The sequence below is a fragment of the Cnephaeus nilssonii genome (genome assembly GCF_951640355.1).
Source record: "Cnephaeus nilssonii genome assembly, chromosome: 2".
Classification (NCBI taxonomy): Eukaryota; Metazoa; Chordata; class Mammalia; order Chiroptera; family Vespertilionidae; genus Cnephaeus; species Cnephaeus nilssonii.
In genome coordinates, this window is record NC_137073.1 from 3,979,362 (window position 1) to 3,998,817 (window position 19,456).

At 50.3% G+C, this 19,456-nt stretch overlaps 1 protein-coding gene across 3 annotated transcripts; it reads left to right on the forward strand.

Annotated features, from left to right (window-relative positions):
* The first annotated feature begins 253 nt into the window (after positions 1-253).
* On the forward strand, positions 254-19,446 carry LYRM1 (LYR motif containing 1). Of its 3 annotated transcripts, none has more exons than XM_079759893.1 (4): positions 254-453; positions 10,813-10,978; positions 15,109-15,201; positions 17,103-19,444. In XM_079759893.1, exons 2-4 carry the CDS (start codon positions 10,820-10,822, stop codon positions 17,217-17,219), a joined length of 369 nt encoding a protein of 122 aa, XP_079616019.1. In that variant the 5' UTR covers positions 254-453; positions 10,813-10,819; the 3' UTR covers positions 17,220-19,444. The 3 variants fall into 3 exon arrangements, with proteins under 3 accessions (XP_079616019.1, XP_079616020.1, XP_079616018.1); XM_079759894.1 differs by lacking the exon at positions 254-453 and adding an exon at positions 520-960 and having other exon boundaries at positions 17,103-19,446; XM_079759892.1 differs by lacking the exon at positions 254-453 and having other exon boundaries at positions 10,757-10,978; positions 17,103-19,446.
* The last annotated feature ends 10 nt before the right edge of the window (positions 19,447-19,456 follow it).

The following is a 19,456-nucleotide window of genomic DNA, read 5'->3' on the forward strand; positions in this document are numbered from 1 at the left end:
ATCACTTCCGGTAACCCCGCTGCCGCGGCTCCCGGGGGAGGAACAGAGGGGCGGGGGCGGGGAGCGTGCGTCACGACGTACGCACGTAGGAAGCCGTCGCCAAGTGAGTGCACAGGCCCGGCCACGTGGAGGGCGGGCGGCGGGCGTTGGGCTGAACCATTGGGGCTGGAGGGGGGGCGTGCCGCGGGGGACAGCGGAGGGCAGGGGGCGGGGTGTGCAGTGGGCTCCGCTGCGGGCGGGCGGGCGGGCGGAGGAGGCGGGGCTGGAGTGTGCGATTCGACGGGCTCGGACGACCGCACACCTGGGTCGGCTCTCCCGGGGTCCGCTCGTGCTGCGGCCCGGCGCGGGGCCTGCCGAGGCGTGCGCCGCTCTCCGTGGGCTCCCGCGCTGCCTCCTCGCCGCGCGCCGGGCGTCCGGCGCTTCCGAGGGTCGGGGAGGCCGGACCGGCGCGGAGTGAGTGCGGGGGCCGGAGACGCGGGCTCCGGCGCGGGGACTGCGGGGCGGGCGGGCTCCTGGGCAGGCTGGGGTGGGGCGAGGGGTCGGCGTTGCTAGGAGACGCGCCTGTGTGACCCCAGCCTGGCGGGGGCGGCTCCGGGTCGCGCCTCTGGCCTCGGGCACCGGCCCAGGGAGCGGCCCGAGGCCGGGAGGGGAGTCCTGCGGGGATGCGGGGCGCGGGTGTGCGGCCCGCCGGAGGCTGTCCTGAGTCCCCGGGTCCCCGAGTGCGAAGGGGAGGTTCGCAGCGGCCTTGCCGGGCGGGCCCCGCGGGAGCTGACCGGACGCAGCGTGTCGGAGGCAGCCTTCGCAGGGCAGTGAGGCCTGCGGGCAACGCGGTGCGCCAGGGCTGTGCGCCGCCACTGCTTATTCGCGGCCGGGAGAAAGTTAAGTAGATCCAGGAGGAAGGCAGCAGCGAGCGAGCCCCACAGGCCGTGATGGCGGAGCGGGGGGAGCGCCTCTCAATCGGTAAGGTGGTGGCGAGGAGGCCGGCTTCGCGGAGGCCCGAGGGGAGGAAATGGCCGGAGGGCTTTGTGGGGGGAGCGGCCGGCGGCCGGGACGGAGGGCGTGGGCAGAGCGGGCGGGGGCGGAGGGGCAGGGCTCCCTCCCTCAGCCTGGGGCCCGGGGTCCGAGCGGTGTGTCCCCGGAGGGTTAGGGCGGGGGCGCCGGGAGGTTCAGAACTCCCCGAGGCCGCTGGGTGGGGAAGGCGGAGGCGCGGGCCTGGTGGGAGAGGGAGGCAGTGTTGCGGTTGCAGTGGAAATGGAGAGTTAACTCCACAGCGCGTTTTGTTTTGTGTGTTTAAAGGAGAACATTTATTTTACAAGTCACAGAGACAAAGGAAGGGCCCTTGGAGCCTAAGAGAGAGCGTGGCAGAGGTACCCTCTTTGGAGGGGTCTTCGGAGGGGGCGCGCAGAGTATTCTGGGAGTGGACTGCAGGACTGGACGCGAGGGGAACAGGAGGGAGGAGACGTGGTGGGAAACCGAGTTCCCTGCGGCCGCAGTCGGTGGGTCAGCGGTACCCGTCCAGGTGAAGGTGTTGAGAAGTTGCATTTGCAAGTCAGGGCGAGGCCCAGAGACAGCAAACGCGGGCGGGCACTGACCGCTAGGTCGCCTGGGCGCCTACACTCCGGGGACATTTAGAGATTACCCAGAGAAGACGCCGCAAAGGAAACTCCACACGGACAGGGAGGCCCCTTAGTATCCTGGGAAAACGGGGCCCACCCTCTCAGTGAGCCGGGCCCTTCCACCTCCCGCAGCTTCTGCTTCCCTCCCTCCCGCCCTGGCGGCGGTGCTTCGGGACTGGTGCCCACGGGCTGTGTCCCCACAGCACGCCTGGCTGCCTGTTTGTGTGTCCCCCTCAGGCAGGCTGTGTGTCCTGCGGGCTAGGAACAGTGTTCCTCAGATGCCACGGACCAGCAGCTTCTGCCAGGCGCTTTGGTGCCTGCTGCCGCCGCCACAACCTAGATGTGGTCAATCTCATGACATCGGAACACGCGAGGCCTGGCTTCAGTCTTGGGTCTGCTGCCCACCGCGGGGAGGAGCTGCGCAGGCCGCCAGGAGAGGTTGGCCAGACAGATGTGCCTGCAAACATACTGTTCAGCCACAAAGCGCTTTAAATTATTTTTTAAATTTACTTACTAACATTTAAACATTGGGCATTTCAGGCCTTGTTTCCCAGCATGTTGTCAGTTTGGCTCAAATAAACATAAACATTTTAAAAAATAAATAAAAATTGGACATTGAAATCCAGATTTTCCGCTTCATTTGAAAATGAGATAAAGTGGCAGCACCAGCCGGAGGTTCCTACCTGGCGCCAAGGAGCTCTGCTGCTTTCCTGTGGCGCAGGGCCGCTCGCCTGCAGTCTCCCCCACCTACCTGACCCCCGTGGACATGGGCTGTGCAAGGTCGGTCGAGAGCTGTGCAGTCGGCATGGAGCCACTAGCTACCTGCAGCTGTAGTAGTCAAACGGAGTTTAGATTCAGCTCCTCGGTGCACTCACCATAGTCCAAGTGCCAAGAGCTGCATGTGGCCAGTGGGTATTTCAGTCACGGAGGTGGAGGTGGAGCTGGATGGTCCTGGGTGCTGATGGTTTCACACTGAAAATGGACAGTCGTCGTTCCCACGTGAAGGAACTTTGTGTAGGAAGGAGCTCAGTGCCTCGAGCTGAGCTGAGCTGATTTGATGGCTGAGGGGACTTGGAAACTACCGTGACAGCAGGGACCCTGCCCACGGGGAGGTATGCACCAGATGGTGGGGTCAGCCCGGGCTGGAGGGCCCAGCTGTATCTAATGTTAGGGGCAAAGTATTTTTTCAGTTTCCTAACCCAGTTCCTTAGAAAATAATCAGGAAGGAGGGATCTAAACATTCATTTAAATTTAAGTGTTTCGTTTGTGGGCTTCCCTAATTCCCTAATTCCTATGATGAGTTAAAATCCTGAGTAGTTATGAATGAAGGAGTGGGTTTGATCTTTGGCATGGACTTAGTCTTTATCTATCTCCAGCCCACACACACTTCCAACTCTTAACTTGTGGTAACTGACTGACAGCCCCACTGACTGACCCCTTACCTTGTCTTCATCTCAAAATACACAGATAAGGAATCAGCTTGCTTTTTGACTTGAGGTCAGAACGTTGGTTTTCATTTAGAATTCCTATCCTGGAGGGGAAAACAGCTGTAAATGTCCCAGATACAATAGCCTGATTGGTGCCCCTTACCAGTGCAGTCTCCTGTGTTCCCTGCCTGGTATATTTAGAATGAGTGCACTTAACCCATAAAATCTCTTTTGGGAGAGTTTAAGTCTTCCAGACGTCAATAGTTTTGTTTTTTCCCCTGTGTTCTGAAGATTCCCATATTACAGGGCCAAACGGATGCCTTTTCCTTTAGGTAAAATTAAAACATGATCTGCCCTCGACTCCCTCATAGCAGTTGTATGAGTTGGGACCTCCGTTGTCACTTTGTTTGTAAAAAGACACTGTTGAGAAAGTAGCTGTGGTGTGACTGAGTATGCCACACAAGCTCATCCTGAGATTTGCAAAACTGGGTGGCATTGTACTTCCCTTTTTTGGATTCCAGTAACCACAACCTGAACCCTGACAGGAAACAAGTCTGTGGGGTGTGAGTGTGTGTAGGGGAGGGGAGAGGGGGGTTGTTGCCTGATTGATGGAGGGGAGAAGGACAGAGAAGTGTGGGGCACCGTTCAGCTGAAGGCCATTGGATTTGAGTGAGGGTGATACCGATGGGATATGGATGTACACCGGAATGTAGGGAGTACCTCCGGGCCTAGGAAAACGCCCTGAGGATAAACAAGGAGTAAGAGATAAAGGAAGAAAAATAGGAAGGGAAGCCTGATCCTGCCTTTGGTGGTGGCATCTGCATTTTATTTTCAGTAGGAATGTGCTCTGTGGCCTGAAGGTACACAGTGTCTCCAACAGGGCCAGACCCTCACACGGAAGAACAAATGTCCTGTACATACAGGGGTTTGAATGAGCAGAGGGAAACGGCTTTAGGAAAATCCATTACTACCACCAAGCAGCACAGCTGCCACCAGGCCTCCGTTTCCTCTCTCCTCTGCACAGAAAGCTCAGCACGGATAAATGCGGCCTTCAGTCCTCCTGTTCAGGTGGCCTTTGCCTTTGTTAACACTCCTGTGCTAAGTGATTTGCATGGATTATCTAACCAATGATTCTTACTACAACTCTGAAGGAGGTTCCTGTGGTCGCCCCATTTTACATTTTAAGAACGTGAGGCTCTGGAAGACCCCCGGTGTAGCGAAGTCAGGATTCGTTAGTTCATTGCTTGCACTATACCGCCTCTTACGTATGTGGAAAAACTCTAAGACGGTCGTTACCTACTCTGCTACCAGGGCCAGCTTGCTTTGGTGTTAGAGCATTTCAGCTCCTTAGAGGTTCTTCAAATGAAACATTTCTGGTTTAGTTTTGACTCCCTCATCATTTGGGTGTGATGAGCCTTATTCCCCAAAAGGATTGTTTTTAAAAAAAAAAAAAAGTATGAGAACCCCATTTTCCTTGTATGTTTGGTTCTAAGTTTCACAGAAACAAAGTAAATCGTTTCGTCCAGTGGATGAACCCTAACGGGCCTTAAATGACCTGAGAGTGAGGCTTCCCCACCGCCCTGCACCTTACACCGCGCTGCGTGGAACTGACAGGGCTCCTCCCCAAGGGACACTGAGCCCACGGCGTGGCTCTCAAAACCGGCGCCGTGGGCGTTAATTCGTATTTCCAAGTGCTCCAGGGCCTCCACTGGAAACCTGGCCCGCATAGCACCACCTCATCTAAGATGAGAATGGACGTTCGTGGTGCTGTTCTGTGTGTCATTCATTCTAACAAATGTACATGGCGTGGTAAAAGTAGGTTTACAGTTACGAGCACAGGAAGCGGAGTTTATTCTTGTATTATTTGTTATTATTGTACTAGAGGCCCAGTGCATGAAATTCATGCATGGGGGGGTCCCTCAGCACAGCCTACACCCATTCCAATCTGGGACCCTTCAGGGGACATCCCTCTTGCAATCTGGGACTGCTGTATCCTAACCGCTCAAGTGCCTGCAGACCTGATTGCCCCTAACTGCCTCTGCCTTGGCCCCCGCCACCATGGCTTTGTCCGGAAGGAAGGCAGGATGACCGGAAGATGTCCGGTTGAGCCAGTCTAATTAGCATATTACCCTTTTATTAGTATAGATTATATTCCATACAAACAACTGTAAACCTACTTTTGCCCCATCCTACGTTTTAAGCTCCAATCATGTGCCTAGCCTAGGAGTGTAATGAATGAAACATAATCCTGATCCCCTTCCCCTATAAAATGTGTGTTTTGTAGGTGGAAAGTGAAAAAGGCCCCATTAAAAGTGAGGGGAGCCGAAGGGTGAGAATCAGCACTGGGCATAGAAGTGGTATGAGTTGGGACCTTCATTTGGCAAAAAGAAAGTCCCAGATGTAAGGAGACAGGGCCAAAGACCCGGACCAGCCACCATTGGTGCACAGGGAACACGTAAGACGGACTTCGTCCAGGCAGATTTCATAGTCTTCACCTTCTGCCCACCCCTCAAAGTCATAAAGTACTTGGGAGAGAAGTTCGATTACGTTCGTCCTGGTGAGGAAAAAAATGCACCAGGGGCAGATCCTGAAAGCGAGTCGTTCCGGAACTTGCCTTTTCTGCCCTTTGTCTGCAACACCTTTTCTTCAGTAGAAGGCAAAGCCTCCTGAGAGCTCAGCATTGGGAGTTTTGACATTCCCGAGACCAGAGTCGTGCTCTATAAATTTGTCAGGAGAAAGGGAATGTTCATCTCTGCTCTTAAATGCCCATATTCATGCTGCAAGGTCTTCCATAGGTGGGGAAAGGGTGAAGTGGGCGACATCGCCCCTGGGCCTCCTGTAAGACCAAGGCCTGCATGTGCTACATAAAGGGTGCTCCAGATCCTGGTGGTCCTGAGGTCCGAAAGGTTGGTGACCGCTGCTCCAGGACACCTGAGAGTCTGAGGGCTGGGGTGTGGTCGGGGGCGGGGAGCAGGCACACAACAGCCATTCCAAGTGAATGGCTCAGCAGAAGGAACGTGTAGGCTGGGCAGCAGGTGCCTCAGCAGCAGCTTCCAATTCCTCTTTCAGGCCCACTGTCACAGTTCTTACTGTTATTTACCTGTTTATTAAACAAGCTTGAATATTTTGTAATACATTTATTTAAAGGAAGCTATAACACTACAAAATGAAATTGCTTTAAATCATGGTTTGGTGGGCAGTGAGAAAATATTTTTATTGTACATCAAGAATCACCTCCCCAGCCAGTCTCTGGGATGCCTGCTGTTGGGGAAGCTTCTCCGACTACGACCGAGGCCAGTGCAGCAGCAAGCCTCGTCCTCCTCATCGTACCGCACAGGCCGCACCGGCCGTGCTGGTGACTAATCTTAGCTTGGGACTGCATGCATGGGGTACAACTTTAAGAAAATAGGCCCCTTTCCAGTCACAGTTTCTTCCATTCACACTTCATATCTTATTTTTTCTTATTCTGGGATTTGGGATTAAGGAGGTGAAAAGAAGCAGAGTTTAAAGATATATCTATCTTCTCTATATATAAAAGGCTAATTATGCAAAGTGTCCCCTGGGGAGTTTGACCTGAGACTGGGAGTTCAGTCTCTCGCTGTGACGTGCGCTGACCACCAGGGGGTGGTGCGGAACGAAGGAAAGGCCCAATCGGCCCTGATTGCCGGCCAGGCCTAGGGATCCTACCCGTTCACTAATTTCGTGCAACAAGGCCTCTAGTCAATCATAAGAATGAAAGTTACAAAAGTTTTACTGTAAAATTATGTAAGAATAGACTTCAGGCAGTTCATACTGCAGTTCAGTTGTGGACCTCTGAACAGTTTCATATTTCTGATGTCCTGCGGGAAATCCTAGCAGACCCCTTTGCGTCAGATCAACCCCTGAAACTAGAGAGGAAGGAAAAGGGCTGTTGGTTCTGCATCCGTGAGAGGTCAGCGATGGTTTGAGGAATAAATGTTGGTTTCCAGCCACTAAATCCATAGGAAGGAAGACTCCTAGGGAAAAAATACTTTTTCTAAACAAGTTGCTTCCCAGGAACTTGAGACAAATATAAATCAAAAAGATAAGAACTTTTTATGTATGGCTGATGATGTTTCTAGAATCACAAGCTTCCATAGCATGAGATATTCGATTATTCAGCAGACATCTGTTGACTAGCAGTTATGCACCTTGCCAGGTGCTGAGCATTCAGCAGTGAATACGATGGATGTGGTTACTGTCCCCATGGATGTTAGAGTCTATGGGGGAAGACATACATTGACAGGCCATTTCTTGAGTGATCACTGCTACAAAGCAGAAATACAAGTTCAACAAAGAGACCTGATCTGGTGTATATGGTGAGGCAGAGGGGGAGGAGAGATCATCCGAGACCTCCATGTTTTCACGGAGAACTAAAGGATGACTAGGGGTTGGTAAGGTACATGGGGAGGGGTCAGGAGAAAGCCTTCTATAAATAACAGATAGGTATGTAACCCTCAGATAAGAAAGAATATGAGTTCCCCAAAGAACTGAAAGATTCTAATGAGAGAACAACAGAGGCATAGTTTTTTCTTTTTCTTTTTTCCGCATGAGTTCTCCATCCATTCCTTTCCTTAATGATTGAACCAGTAGGACAGCAGAGTCAGTATCCAACTGTCTTAAGAATAAAGCCTGAGGTCTGTTGACCACAGAATGTTGGCCGAGCTCAAGATCACACCTTGGCTTCGGATGGGTTTCAGTCGCAGGTCATGAAACAGTGAGACCGTAGGGACCACACCCTCATGAAACCAGACACAGGCCCTGATACAGTGATGAGTAGGGCCCTCACGCCCACTCCTTTAGCCACCATGATGATGACCTTTTCCTATAACCCATTTCCTGGAAGCCACTGGGAGGCCTGTGACTATGGGCTGGGCACCATGTCCTCACCTGTAAACCTGTACTTTCTTTGCTGCAAACTCCTGTTCCTGTTTGATTGAGCTTTGATGCATGTAGGTAAATGGACCCCTTCAGTCCAGTAACAGGTAGGCTTTCTATGTCAGTGATGTTGGAGAGGAGACATCACTTCCTCCCTTTCAGGGTTAGTTCTCCCAATACTTAAACATTCAAGTTTTGAAAAGAGGCCTGTGAAGTACCAATTGTTCTGCTTGTTACCAGCGAGTGCCCTCATTACAGGGCTCCTGTGTCAGATTCTGGTGTATGATCAGTTGCTGAGGTTTTTAGAGGAGAGAAGGAAACCAATTAAATTCACACTTAGCAGGACGCTGTATGTTAATATGCCAGGCTCTGCCTCCTACAGGTCCCTTAACAGGGAGGTGAGGCAGTCTTTAGCAAACGTTGGTTACAGACTCCCCGCCTCACAGGAACTGACTCTCAGACATTCATGGGAAACCATGGAATTTTAGGGAGAGCCAGAAACTCAGGAACCTTTCCTTAGCAGGACAACGTCGTCATCTCATCTGGGTTTTTATTAACGATGGGCCACAGAGCATGCTGCTCTTTCTCTCTCGGTTTTTATTATTCCTTCTAAGCAATTTCTCTGAAGCATCGTGGGCGTCAGAATTGTGTTGACTGTTACCTCGGTCCGTTAACTTGTGAATTGGGTGAAGTCATGCTTTCAAGCTTTTCATCAAACAGTTAAGCCTTGGTCCAGTCTCGTTCTCAGGAAAAGTCACCAGGGTCGGGATGAGTAGGACGGGCAGTCATTGTTGCAAGAGAGACTCCCTGTAAGGTGAATTCCTTGTAAGCACGTGGACTTTCCGGGTTGACACCTCCTGCCAGCTCCCATCTCCACTCTCTAGCTGCCCGAGTTCTCTTAGACCCTGGGCTGCACTGTCTCCATCGTCCCGCCCTGCCTGGGTGGGAGCAGCCCCTCCCTGACCCTGCGCGCCGTCTGCAAAGCCAGGGTCCTGGTGGGGAGGCCCCGTGCCTGGCCACGTGCTTCCTCTGTGATCTGTCGTCCTCTTCTCAGCCTCCAGTGTTAGAGGCGGGGCAGGGCCCGTGCCCTAAGTCTGCCTGGTCGGGAACCCCCAGGCGTGGGCCTTCTTTCCTGATGTAAAGTTAATAGCGGAGAAACAGGCTGAAGTTTTTGCCCAAGTAAAAGAAGAAAATACCGAACGCCCAGCAGCAGGAATGTGTACACGGAGTGACTGCAGACGGTGGACTGAATGGCAGTAGTGAGAACAGATGAACTAGAGCAGTGGTCGGCAAACTGCGGCTCGCGAGCCACATGCGGCTCTTTGGCCCTTGAGTTTTTAGCAAAGGCCAGCTTAGGAGGACCCTAATTAAGTAAATAACAATGTACCTACCTATATAGTTTAAGTTTAAAAATTTTGGCTCTCAAAAGAAATTTCAATCGTTGTACTGTTGATATTTGGCTCTGTTGAGTAATGAGTTTGCCGACCCCTGAACTAGCGCTAAAGGAACAGCATGAGGGGCCTCACAGAAATGGGCAAAAAAGCAAGTGACAGGAAGGCAAGGCCTTTCACATACACACGTAGAAACAGTGTTAAACTTGCGAAGCAAGACTGTCACGTCAGCTATAAAGACGGTGAGACAAACCCTTCAGGCTAGTGTCCGAGGAGAGAAGCAAGGGAATTGGACTTGGAAGAGGGACAGTGAGGGTCCTTTAAGGCTCATTGTGAATATGTGGCTGTAATTATATGACTCTCTGTATCATTTTGTATATCTGGAATATTGCATGATAGTAACAGGAATTTATTTTTTTAAAATAGTTACTTTAGGGAATGCATTTAGGTGGGGTCTTAGCCAGGTTCTCTCCACATAAAACATTGTTGTCTCAGAGTAAAACCCAGAGGGGTCACGGACTTCAGTCATCACCGAGATTTTAGTTCCCGCATGCACAGTTCTGTGGACGAGGTAGACCAACAGCACCAGAAACCTTTTCCACAAGGTTATGATGAACTAAGGCAGAACTGAGCCTGCAGACCCAATTTGCTCGGCCTTCGTGGTACCCACATTTTCCAAAGTAATGAATTCGTGTCATTTTTGAGATTTCATCTTTTAAAAATCTGGAAGGCCTCCTATTAAGCTATCCGGAAATCTGGCATCACTAGGCCAGGCCCTCTTTCTACATGGCAGCCACTGGCCAGACTGAGTCGCGGCCTTCCCCTTTAAGGGGGCGTGTCCTCTCCTTTGGCCACTGTCCCCCAGCCAGGTTCCCTGCCGGCTGGCCCTGGAAGAATTTGAGTTAGCAACCCCTGCATTAAATTCACTCATTAAAAATGTGCCTGTTGCCCTAACCGGTTTGGCTCAGTGGATAGAGCGTCGGCCTGCCGACTGAAGGGTCCCAGGTTCGATTCCGGTCAAGGGCATGTACTTTGGTTGCAGGTATATCCCCAAGTAGGGGGTGTTGCAGGAGGCAGCTGATCGATGTTTCTCATCGATGTTTCTAACTCTCTATCCCTCTCCCTTCCTCTCTGTAAAAAATCAATAAAATATATATTTTTAAAATGTGCCTGCTCCTTGGCCCCCAGGGCAGCGATGTAATTTACCAGCGTACACACCGAAAGCCTCATCCCGAGTACTCGGACCGCTTAAAGAATAGTAAATGTGTGTTTTGGTTTTGCCATGTTTGTGAAATGGCTGTCGTAGGAAACAGCCTGGTGAGCAGCCTCAGCCACGCGGTGATGCGCAGGCCAGCGCCCGCCCGGCAGTGCCGCCAAACAGATTGCCTAATTAAAGAGCTTGATTTTAAAAATGCACCTCTTCCAGCTGCCTATTCTCAAGTGGGGTTTTTACGCACATTTTCCCTCTTCTACTTGGGTGAGTCCGAGGATGACCACAGCGACAAGACAAGACGTACTCCGCCTCTACCGCCGAATCTTCAGGCTGGCGAGGAGGTGGCAGGCGGCGTCCGGGCAGGGGGAGGACACCGCGCGAGAAAAGCAGTACATCCTCCAGGAAGCCAGGACGCTGTTCCAGAAAAACAAGAACGTGAGTAGCCTCAGTCGGAGATCGGAGATCGCAAGAAGGAGAGCAGCTTCCTGTGTGTATTTTCTGTCCTAAAGTCGAGAGGACTGAGCGGTCACAGTGGCAGAGCGTGGCGGCAGCCAGAGGCGTAGGGGTGAGGGGCTGCTCCAGCCGGAACCCTCCCTGCACTGGCCCCAGGTCCTCAGCAGCCGGCAGGTGAGCAGCCCCTCACCCCTGCGCCTGTTGCGGGCCGCTCCCACAGGAGGGTACACAGGTTTTTATTTTTGTTTGTGTTTTGTTTTTTAGTTCATAATCTATTCAGAGCCTCCACGTATAAACCCATTCTGAGGGAAGAGAATAGAATTCAGCACAGGATGCCCTTCATGACTTAGCTTTGCACTCAAGCCTCTCTGGCCAGCAGAGTGAGTTTGCCCTCTGGGACCACAGAAGGGGTTCAGTAGTGCCCCGGGAACCCGTGTAAGGCAGGGCACCCCGACAGACACCAGGGCCAAAAGCCATCTCTGTGGGGCTCCGCTTTAATCATCCCAGGAAACCCTCCGGCATCTTGTGGGGGCTCCTCAGGAAGACCGCCTGGCACAGCGCCCGGACGAGGCTGCCGGCTCCTGGCCTTGCCGCCTCCGTGTGGATCTCGGTCCCATGCTGTTGCAGCTCCTTCATGAAACGCCCTTCCTTTTATCCACTCTGGCCCCTGCCTCGGTCTCCTGTCTGGCCTGTCTGCGTCCCACCTGCTGCCAGCCGTGTGTGCTGACGCCCAGCCTGGCAGCTGCCTTGTGGTTCCAGCTCCCGTATGTGAACCCCGCCTTGGCCTTTCACCACCCCCTGCAGGACACCCCAAGTCCAGTGGCCATGTGACCCTCAGCTCCTCCACATTCTGCTCCTGGTGCACACCATGCGTGCCACACCAGCGTACACGTAGCCCCGAGGTCCTTAACCTGCCCTGGGAGGAATGGAAATCAAATACTGCAAGTGCTGTTTCTGTTTATTTTATTGCATCGTTTCAAAACGTCTGTTTTGTGTCCATTTATAATGAAATTATTGGTATATTTAATGAACTTAATACGGTGCCTTAAAGCCGGAGCATCGCTCCCGGGCCTGCCGTGTGAGTGACAGATTGACAAGCGTCACAAACACTTTGACTCGGTTCACCTTCAGGAAGCCTCCCTCAGTTTCTCGGCTCACCGACCCCGAATGAGCCCGGTCTGAATTCCTAGGCGGCCGTTGATTTTGTGCCTCCGTGCCTTCCAGTAGCTTCACGGTCAGGGTGTCCTCTCCGGCGTAAAGGCAGGGCCCGTGGCCTCCCAACGCCCACCCTGGTGCTGGGCACGCCACAGTAGCACGCGCTCTGAGGATGGGCCTGAGGCTGCTGAGACCCTGGGTTTTCAGTCACGGCAACCCTCAGCCTGCGCCTGCCTCTGCTTGGATGGGCCAGTGTGCTGGGAGCCGGAGGACGGTGCCCAGTGAGATGTGTTGTGGTGGGGGAGGTCCGTGGGCCTTTCAGTTAACACATGTGCTTGTTTTACTGTGTATAGGAAGAGAAGAGTATCCGGTACTTTCACAATTACTATGCTTAGGAGAGTCCATTTAAAGAAAAGTTTATTTTTTTATTTTTTAAAAACTTTTATTTATTTCAGAGAGGAAGGAGAGGGGGAGCGAGAGAGATAGAAACATCAAAGATGAGAGAGAATCATGGATCGGCTGCCTTCTGCACGCCCCACACTGAGGATCGAGCCCACAACCTGGGCATGTGCCCTTGACTGGAATCGAACCTGGGACCTTTCAGTCTGTAGGCTGACACTCTATCCACTGAGCCAAACCAGCTAGGGCATAAAGAAAAAGTTTAATGTTAGTGTAGGTGGTGTGGAGATACAGCAAAATCATGCAGGCAGCCTCTGAAAAATAGCTGTCCAATAGGAATGAATTAAAACTATGCCTCTTTTTTTTTTTTTTGTCAGATTGTCAAAAAATATATTTTTTTGGTGTGCTGCAGAATTTTAGTAATTTCTGTGCCATGAGATGAAAAAGGTTGAAAATCACTATTTGAATCTAGAGGGAATATCTATGAGAATTAAAAATGCATGAACATCTATGAGAATTAAAAATGCATGAACATATACCCTTTGACCCAGAATTCTTCCTCTAGGAAATTATCTTTTAGATATATTTGCATATGAGCCAAAAAATCTAGAGGGATCCATAACATATTTGTTTATAATGGCAAAGATGGGAGATAACCTAAATGTCCATCAGTAGAAGATTGGTTAAATTATATTGGAATTTGGTACACCTGTTCAAAAGAATGGAACAGCCCTAGCTGGTTTGGCTCAGTGGGTGGAGCGTCGGCCTGTGGACTAATGGTCCCAGGTTCGATTCCGGTCAAGGGCACATGCTGGGGTTGTGGGCTCGATCCCCAATAAAGGATATGCAGGAGGCAGCCGATCAGATTCTCATCATTGATGTTTCTATCTCTCTCCCCCTCTCCCTTCCTCTCTGAAATCAATAAAAAATATATATATTTTTTAAAAAAGAATGAGGCAGTTTTATATGCATAAATATAGAAGGAGCTTCAGTTTATTAGTGGAAAAAACAAGGTTCAGAACAGAGTGAGCTATCATTTGTGTAAGAAAAAAACCTTGAGTGGATAAAAAAAGCTATTTACACAGTGGAATAGTATGCAGCTGTAAAAAAAGAGGCTCTCTTACCCTTTGTAATAGCATGGATGGACTTGGAGAGCATTATGCTAAGTGAAATAAGCCAGTCAGAGAAAGACAAGTACCATATGAGCTCACTCATTTGTAGGATCTAATGGACAAAATAAACTGATGAACAAAATGGAACCAGATGCCAAAACCGGTTTGGCTCAGTGGCTAGAGCGTCAGCCTGCGGACTGAAAGGTCCCAGGTTCGATTCCAGTCAAGGGCATGTACCTTGGTTGTGGGCACATCCCCAGTGGGGGGCGTGCAGGAGGCAGCTGATCGATGTTTCTCTCTCATCGATGTTTCTAACTATCTCTCTCCCTTCCTCTCTGTAAAAAATCAGTAAAATATATTTTAAAAAAAAATGGAACCAGAAACATGAATACGTGAAACAGACTGGCTGGTGCCCGAGGGGAGGATGGTGGGGGATGACTAGATTAAGAAGGTGAAGGGATTAGCTAAAGAACATATGTGCAGCCCAGCCGGTATGGCTCAGGTTGAGTATTGATCTTTGAACCAGGTGGTCATGGTTCGATTCCTAGTCAGGGCACATGGCCAGATTGCGAGCTGCATCCCCAGTAGGGAGCCTGCAGGAGGCAGTGGATCAATGATTCTCATCATTGATGTTTCTATCCCTCTCTCCCTCTCCCTTCCTCTCTCAATAAAAACCACACAAAAACATATGCATACCCCATGGACACAGACAATAATTTGGTAAAGGCCAAGGAAAAGAGGGTTCAGGTGGGCAAAGGGGGAGTGGTGAAGGGGGACTCCTACAATAATGTCCAATTTTAAAAAATTTAATAAAAGCAAAGAAAAAACCTACATGTATACGTGTATGCTGATATATGCAGAAAATACACTGGGAAGACAAACAAAAATATGCTAGTAATTGTTATCCTTGAGAGGGGAACTGGGGGACAGGGGTAAGAGGGAGACTTCATTTTATAAGTTTAGTCCACAGCAAATTTTATATTAAACTAGAGGCCCAGTGCACGAATTCTTGCACAGGTGGAGTCCCTGGCCTGGCCGGCAATTGGGGCTGATTGGGGCCCATCTCTCCCAGTCCCAATCAGGCTGATTGGGGCCAGGAGGCTGGCCACCCCGAGGGGCTGCTGGGGGCTGGCTGGCCGGCCACGGGGAGGGACCTCAGGAAGTTGGCCAGCCGCGGGAAGTTGACTGTGGAAGCGCACTGACCACCAGGGGGCAGCTCCTGCATTGAGCTTCTTCCCCCTGGTGGTCAGTGTGCATCATAGCTACCTGCTTGTTGTCTGGTCATAAAGGTTGCTTAGGCTTTTATATATATTATATATAGATTGCTTTTGAATTTTTGAATTATCAATATTTAATTTACTGAATGGTAAATCAAAAGAGTTTCAGAAAACGTGTATCTGTATTCTGTGTGGCATTTAGAAAAATGCCCATTTCGTCTTTCACCAGCTCACAGACACAGACCAGATTAAGCAGTGTATAGATGAATGCACAGCTAGGATCGAAATCGGACTGCACTACCAGATCCCATATCCAAGGCCAGTAAGTGTGACCCGGTTAACACGTGGTGGGTACTCATCCTTTGCCGAGTGTTTGTCTAGAAGGCTAGAGCTACTGTAGGTGGCATGTTGGAAACAGCTGTCCTTGCATGCCATCAGCCAGTCACAACCAACCAAGATGCCAAAGAAGCCTATCTCCTACGTGTACAGCTTTCCCATGTATGGGAGGGAAAGCCAGCTCGCAGTTACATAGTGTTGTCTTTTGCTTTTCACATTTTTATGGAAAGATTTTCTTCTTATATTAGACAGGGTTGTTGTTAATAAAAGAATAAAGTTCAAACATTAAAGGCATGCATAAGATAGAAAGTGAAATTTGTCAAAAATGTGCACCCTGTGAAAGTGACCCCTGTAACTAGTGGGTTGACCATATGAAACTACCAATTTTCTACCCTTGACCTACAAAAAATTGCTGGTAATTGTTTCTTGAGAGGAGAACTGGGGGACGGGAAAGAGGGAGACTGTAAGTTTAATCCACAGCAAATTTTATATTTAACTAGAGCCTAGTGCATGAAATTTGTGCACTGGGCACAGGGGGGTAGGGGGTGAGGTGTCCCTCAGCCCGGCCTGCACCCTCTCGCAATCCGGGACCCCTCGTGGGATGTCCAACGACCAGTTTAGGCCCCCGAGGAGTCCCGGATTGTGAGAGGGATGTCCGACTGCGGTTTAGGCCTGATTCCTGCAGGCCTGTGGGAGTGCACTGACCACCAGGGGGCAGTTCCTGCCTTGAACGTCTGCCCCCTGGTGATCAGTGCGTATCATAGCAACTGGTCGACCGGTCGTTCTGTCATAATGGTTACTTAGGCTTTTATATATATACTAGAGGCCCAGTGCACAAAATTCGTGCACAGGGGGGCGGTCCTTCAGCCCGGCCTTCACCCTTTCCAATCCAGGACCCCTCGGGAGATAACCGGCAGTCGGACATCCCTCTTGGAATCTGGGACCACTGGCTCCTAACCGCTCACCTGCCTGCCTGATCGCCCCAACCACTCTGCCTGCCTGCATGGTGCCCCTAACTGCTCCACTGCCTGCCTGATCGCCCCTAACTGCCTCTGCCTGCCTGCCTGCCTGATTGCCCCTAACCACCTCTACCTACCTGCCTGATCGCCCCTAACTGCTTCCCTGTTTGCATGATTGCCCCTAACTGCCTCTGCCTCGGCCCCCACCATCGTGGCTTTGTCCGGAAGGACGTCTGGATGGATGTCCGGAAGATGTCTGGTCTAATTAGCATATTACCCTTTTATTAGTATAGATAGATAGTTTTTAAATTTTTGAATTACCAATATTTAATTTATATTATATTGGCTGAACCTAATAGTTTGGTAATATATCCTTGTAGTCTTTTCCACACTCATGTACATACATTTTCTTAAACTACACGAGTCCTGGGTGTACTGTTTATTACCTGCTTACTTTACTCCCTGGCTTCTGGGCATGACGGCCTTTCTCTTTTTGCATGGTTGCCTTGCATCCTTTTGTGAGAATGAACCCTTCCGGTAGATGTTTAGGCTGGTCCCAGTTTGCCACCATGCACACATCTTGGTGTACATGCTTTCCCTCACCTTTGCATTTTCATTTTACTGTGTGGTTTGTGGCTTTTCCCTCCGTGCAGGCAACATGGTCAACAAGAGCCCAGCTCTGGCATCAGACATATCTGGGTTCAGATTTGCTCCCCCACTTCATGTCTAATCTGAGCAAGTTGTAACTTCTGAGCCTCCATTTTCTCATCGGTAAATGCTGATCTAATTCCCCAAGATGATTGTGAGCATTGATGACTGTAGATGTAGTGCTGAGCAGAGAGCATGGTATTTAGAAAATGCTCAATGAATATAAGCTGCTGCAGTGATTATAATTCTTAATATTATTATTCTTACTCTTCTTACTCAGATTCACCTGCCTCCAATGGGCCTTACCTCACTACGAGGCCGGGGACTTCGAAGCCAGGAGAAACTGAGGAAACTATCCAAACCAGTATATCTCAAGTCTCACGATGAGGTTTCCTAATCCAGGGAAAGTTTATTTCTCAGACGATGAGCCAACTAGGTCTTCAATGTAAACCAGACGGCAAAACTTTTCTCCTTGATGGGGGCAAAAATTCAATTATCTTCTTTAAAGCCTCCCAAATATTGGCACTGACCTCATGCTGTGTGCGCACACTGTGTCAGGGCCTTGCTGTGTGAGGGGATGACACTAATCCTGGCGGTCGGTCGCAGACCTCACGGCCTCCCCGAGGGAGGAAGACTGGAGAAGGGCAAAGCTGCTCGAGGGAAGTCCTTGCCTGGCCTGTCGGCTGACGCTGAGAAGCCGCCCAATGTCTGGGTTTCTCATGGCCGCTCGCAAACGGTCGACCGCCCTCGGAATATTGCAGGCTTTCCTTTTAAGTTATAGATTTGCTTACAGGTGGGCTTTCCTCCCCGGCCGGTGTGGCTGGATTGGGTGTTGCCCTGTACACCCAAAGGTTGCCGATACCAGGCAGGGCCATGTCTGGGTTGCGGGCTCGATCCCCAGTTTTTGCTCTCTCGTTGATGTTTCATTCTCTCCCACTCCCTCTCTCTAAAAATAAAAAAATCTTTTTTTTAAAAAAGTGGGCTTTTTGTGTGTGTTTTGTCATCTTTAGACCCTCCCACTTTCCAGACAAACACCCCTTAAAAAGTGCACCATTGGGTTCCTCACAGTTTTCCCTGGAAATGTTGAGACCCATGCCTGGCTGCTCCATACACATGCCGAGAAGCACTGCCTCTGTTAAAGCATAGGTTACTTCATCTCCAAGCGTGGACTTAGGATGCACTTGGGACTGGAAGGCTCGCTTGAAACTCCTGCTGCATCATTGCAAGTATTTTGCCTTAACATAATTAGAATGTACAAGGGCAAAGCTGGCTTTCAAGTTATGTCTAAACAGAAATGGGACAAGGAGAGAGTAAAACGAAGGATTTACACTTCTGTGTGTGCGAGGGCCCACAGAAGCAGCAGTTGATTACTTCCTGTCCACACCTAGATTTGGGATTCCCTCGTAACACGGATCCTCTCATTCACAACGGGCGTTCTTTCCCAGGCTCCTGGGAGCAGGGGTGTTGTTTTCTATGCTCCGGGTAAGTACTGCAGGGTTTGGCAGTGAAAATGTCTAGAAGTAGAACTATAGAATACAGCATTACCCTGTTTAATACTGCCTGGCGAGTAGCAGCGTGTGCAGATTTAACAATTGCAGCTCCAGGCCTTTGCGGAAGAGAAATGTAACTGTGCTGGCAGGTGTGTGGGCCATTCAGTGAGGACACACCCAGCCTTGCTTGAACTGGGAGGCATGAATCTGCTGTCCCACCAGTCACTCCCCTTCCATCTTGTCTCACTGTGGAAGCATCTCCCTGCCTGGAAGTGCTTCTGATGTTTAAGTGCCTCTCATTCAACACGGCCTGTGCGCTCAACCAGCCCATGAAATGTGACCTGTTCTCAGAGGACCAAGTGACCACGGCTTCCTGACTCCATCGCAGTCTCGGTAACTCAAGGTGACGGGTGCAGTTTTTGTCTTGCTCTGTTGAGTGTAGAGACCACCTTTCCCACCCAGCCTCCTCCAATATGGAAGTCCACCTAATTGCTAACTAGCCTCGGAGTTTCTTCTGTATGCCAAGAATCTTACCTAAAAGTGAATTTTATTTGCCTACTCTTTGCAAAGATGCATATTCTTTTTTTCATTTTCTCTCCAAGACAATAAAATCTCCATGTTTTGGTCTTTTAAAGGCAGAACCTATCTTCCTATATCCCTTCTCAATGAAATTTCCTTCCAACACTCACATGAAAACCACCCAACACTAGATTTTTAAAGAGCAAAGAGTAGCTGGTGACAAGGTTTGTCTGCTGTCACCTGCTGAGCCGTTGGGAGGCAGGCTGACGCATCTGGCCGGGCTAACCCCTGGCCACCTCTGGCCCAGGTGCTAGGCTCCAAGGCACCAGCTTCTGAAGAATAAGCTGCTCTTCCATGGAGAGACATTCATGGCTCATGGCAATCTTTCTTTTCAAAATGGAGGCAATGTTTTAAGTTATAAAAATGTAATCCATTATACAGAAACATTCTGTCCCTTGACCCCTGAGGAATGAAATGGCCAGTCCCTGCCTGCTAGGGTCTTTCTTCATTAAGGGTTCAGGAATCTGGAGAAGGGGCTGTGTGTAAATGAATTGAGAGACTAGACAAGAAATATAAATTTGTAAGGCATTTAGGGGGAGCCAGGGAGGCTTAGCTCTAGTGACTA

Coding starts and splice junctions, on each gene's coding strand:
- LYRM1 (XM_079759893.1), top strand. CDS start 10,820: ATGACCACAGCGACAAGACAAGACGTACTCCGCCTCTACCGCCGAATC. Junction 10,979..15,108: donor TGTTCCAGAAAAACAAGAAC/GTGAGTAGCCTC, acceptor GTCTTTCACCAG/CTCACAGACACAGACCAGAT. Junction 15,202..17,102: donor AGATCCCATATCCAAGGCCA/GTAAGTGTGACC, acceptor CTTCTTACTCAG/ATTCACCTGCCTCCAATGGG.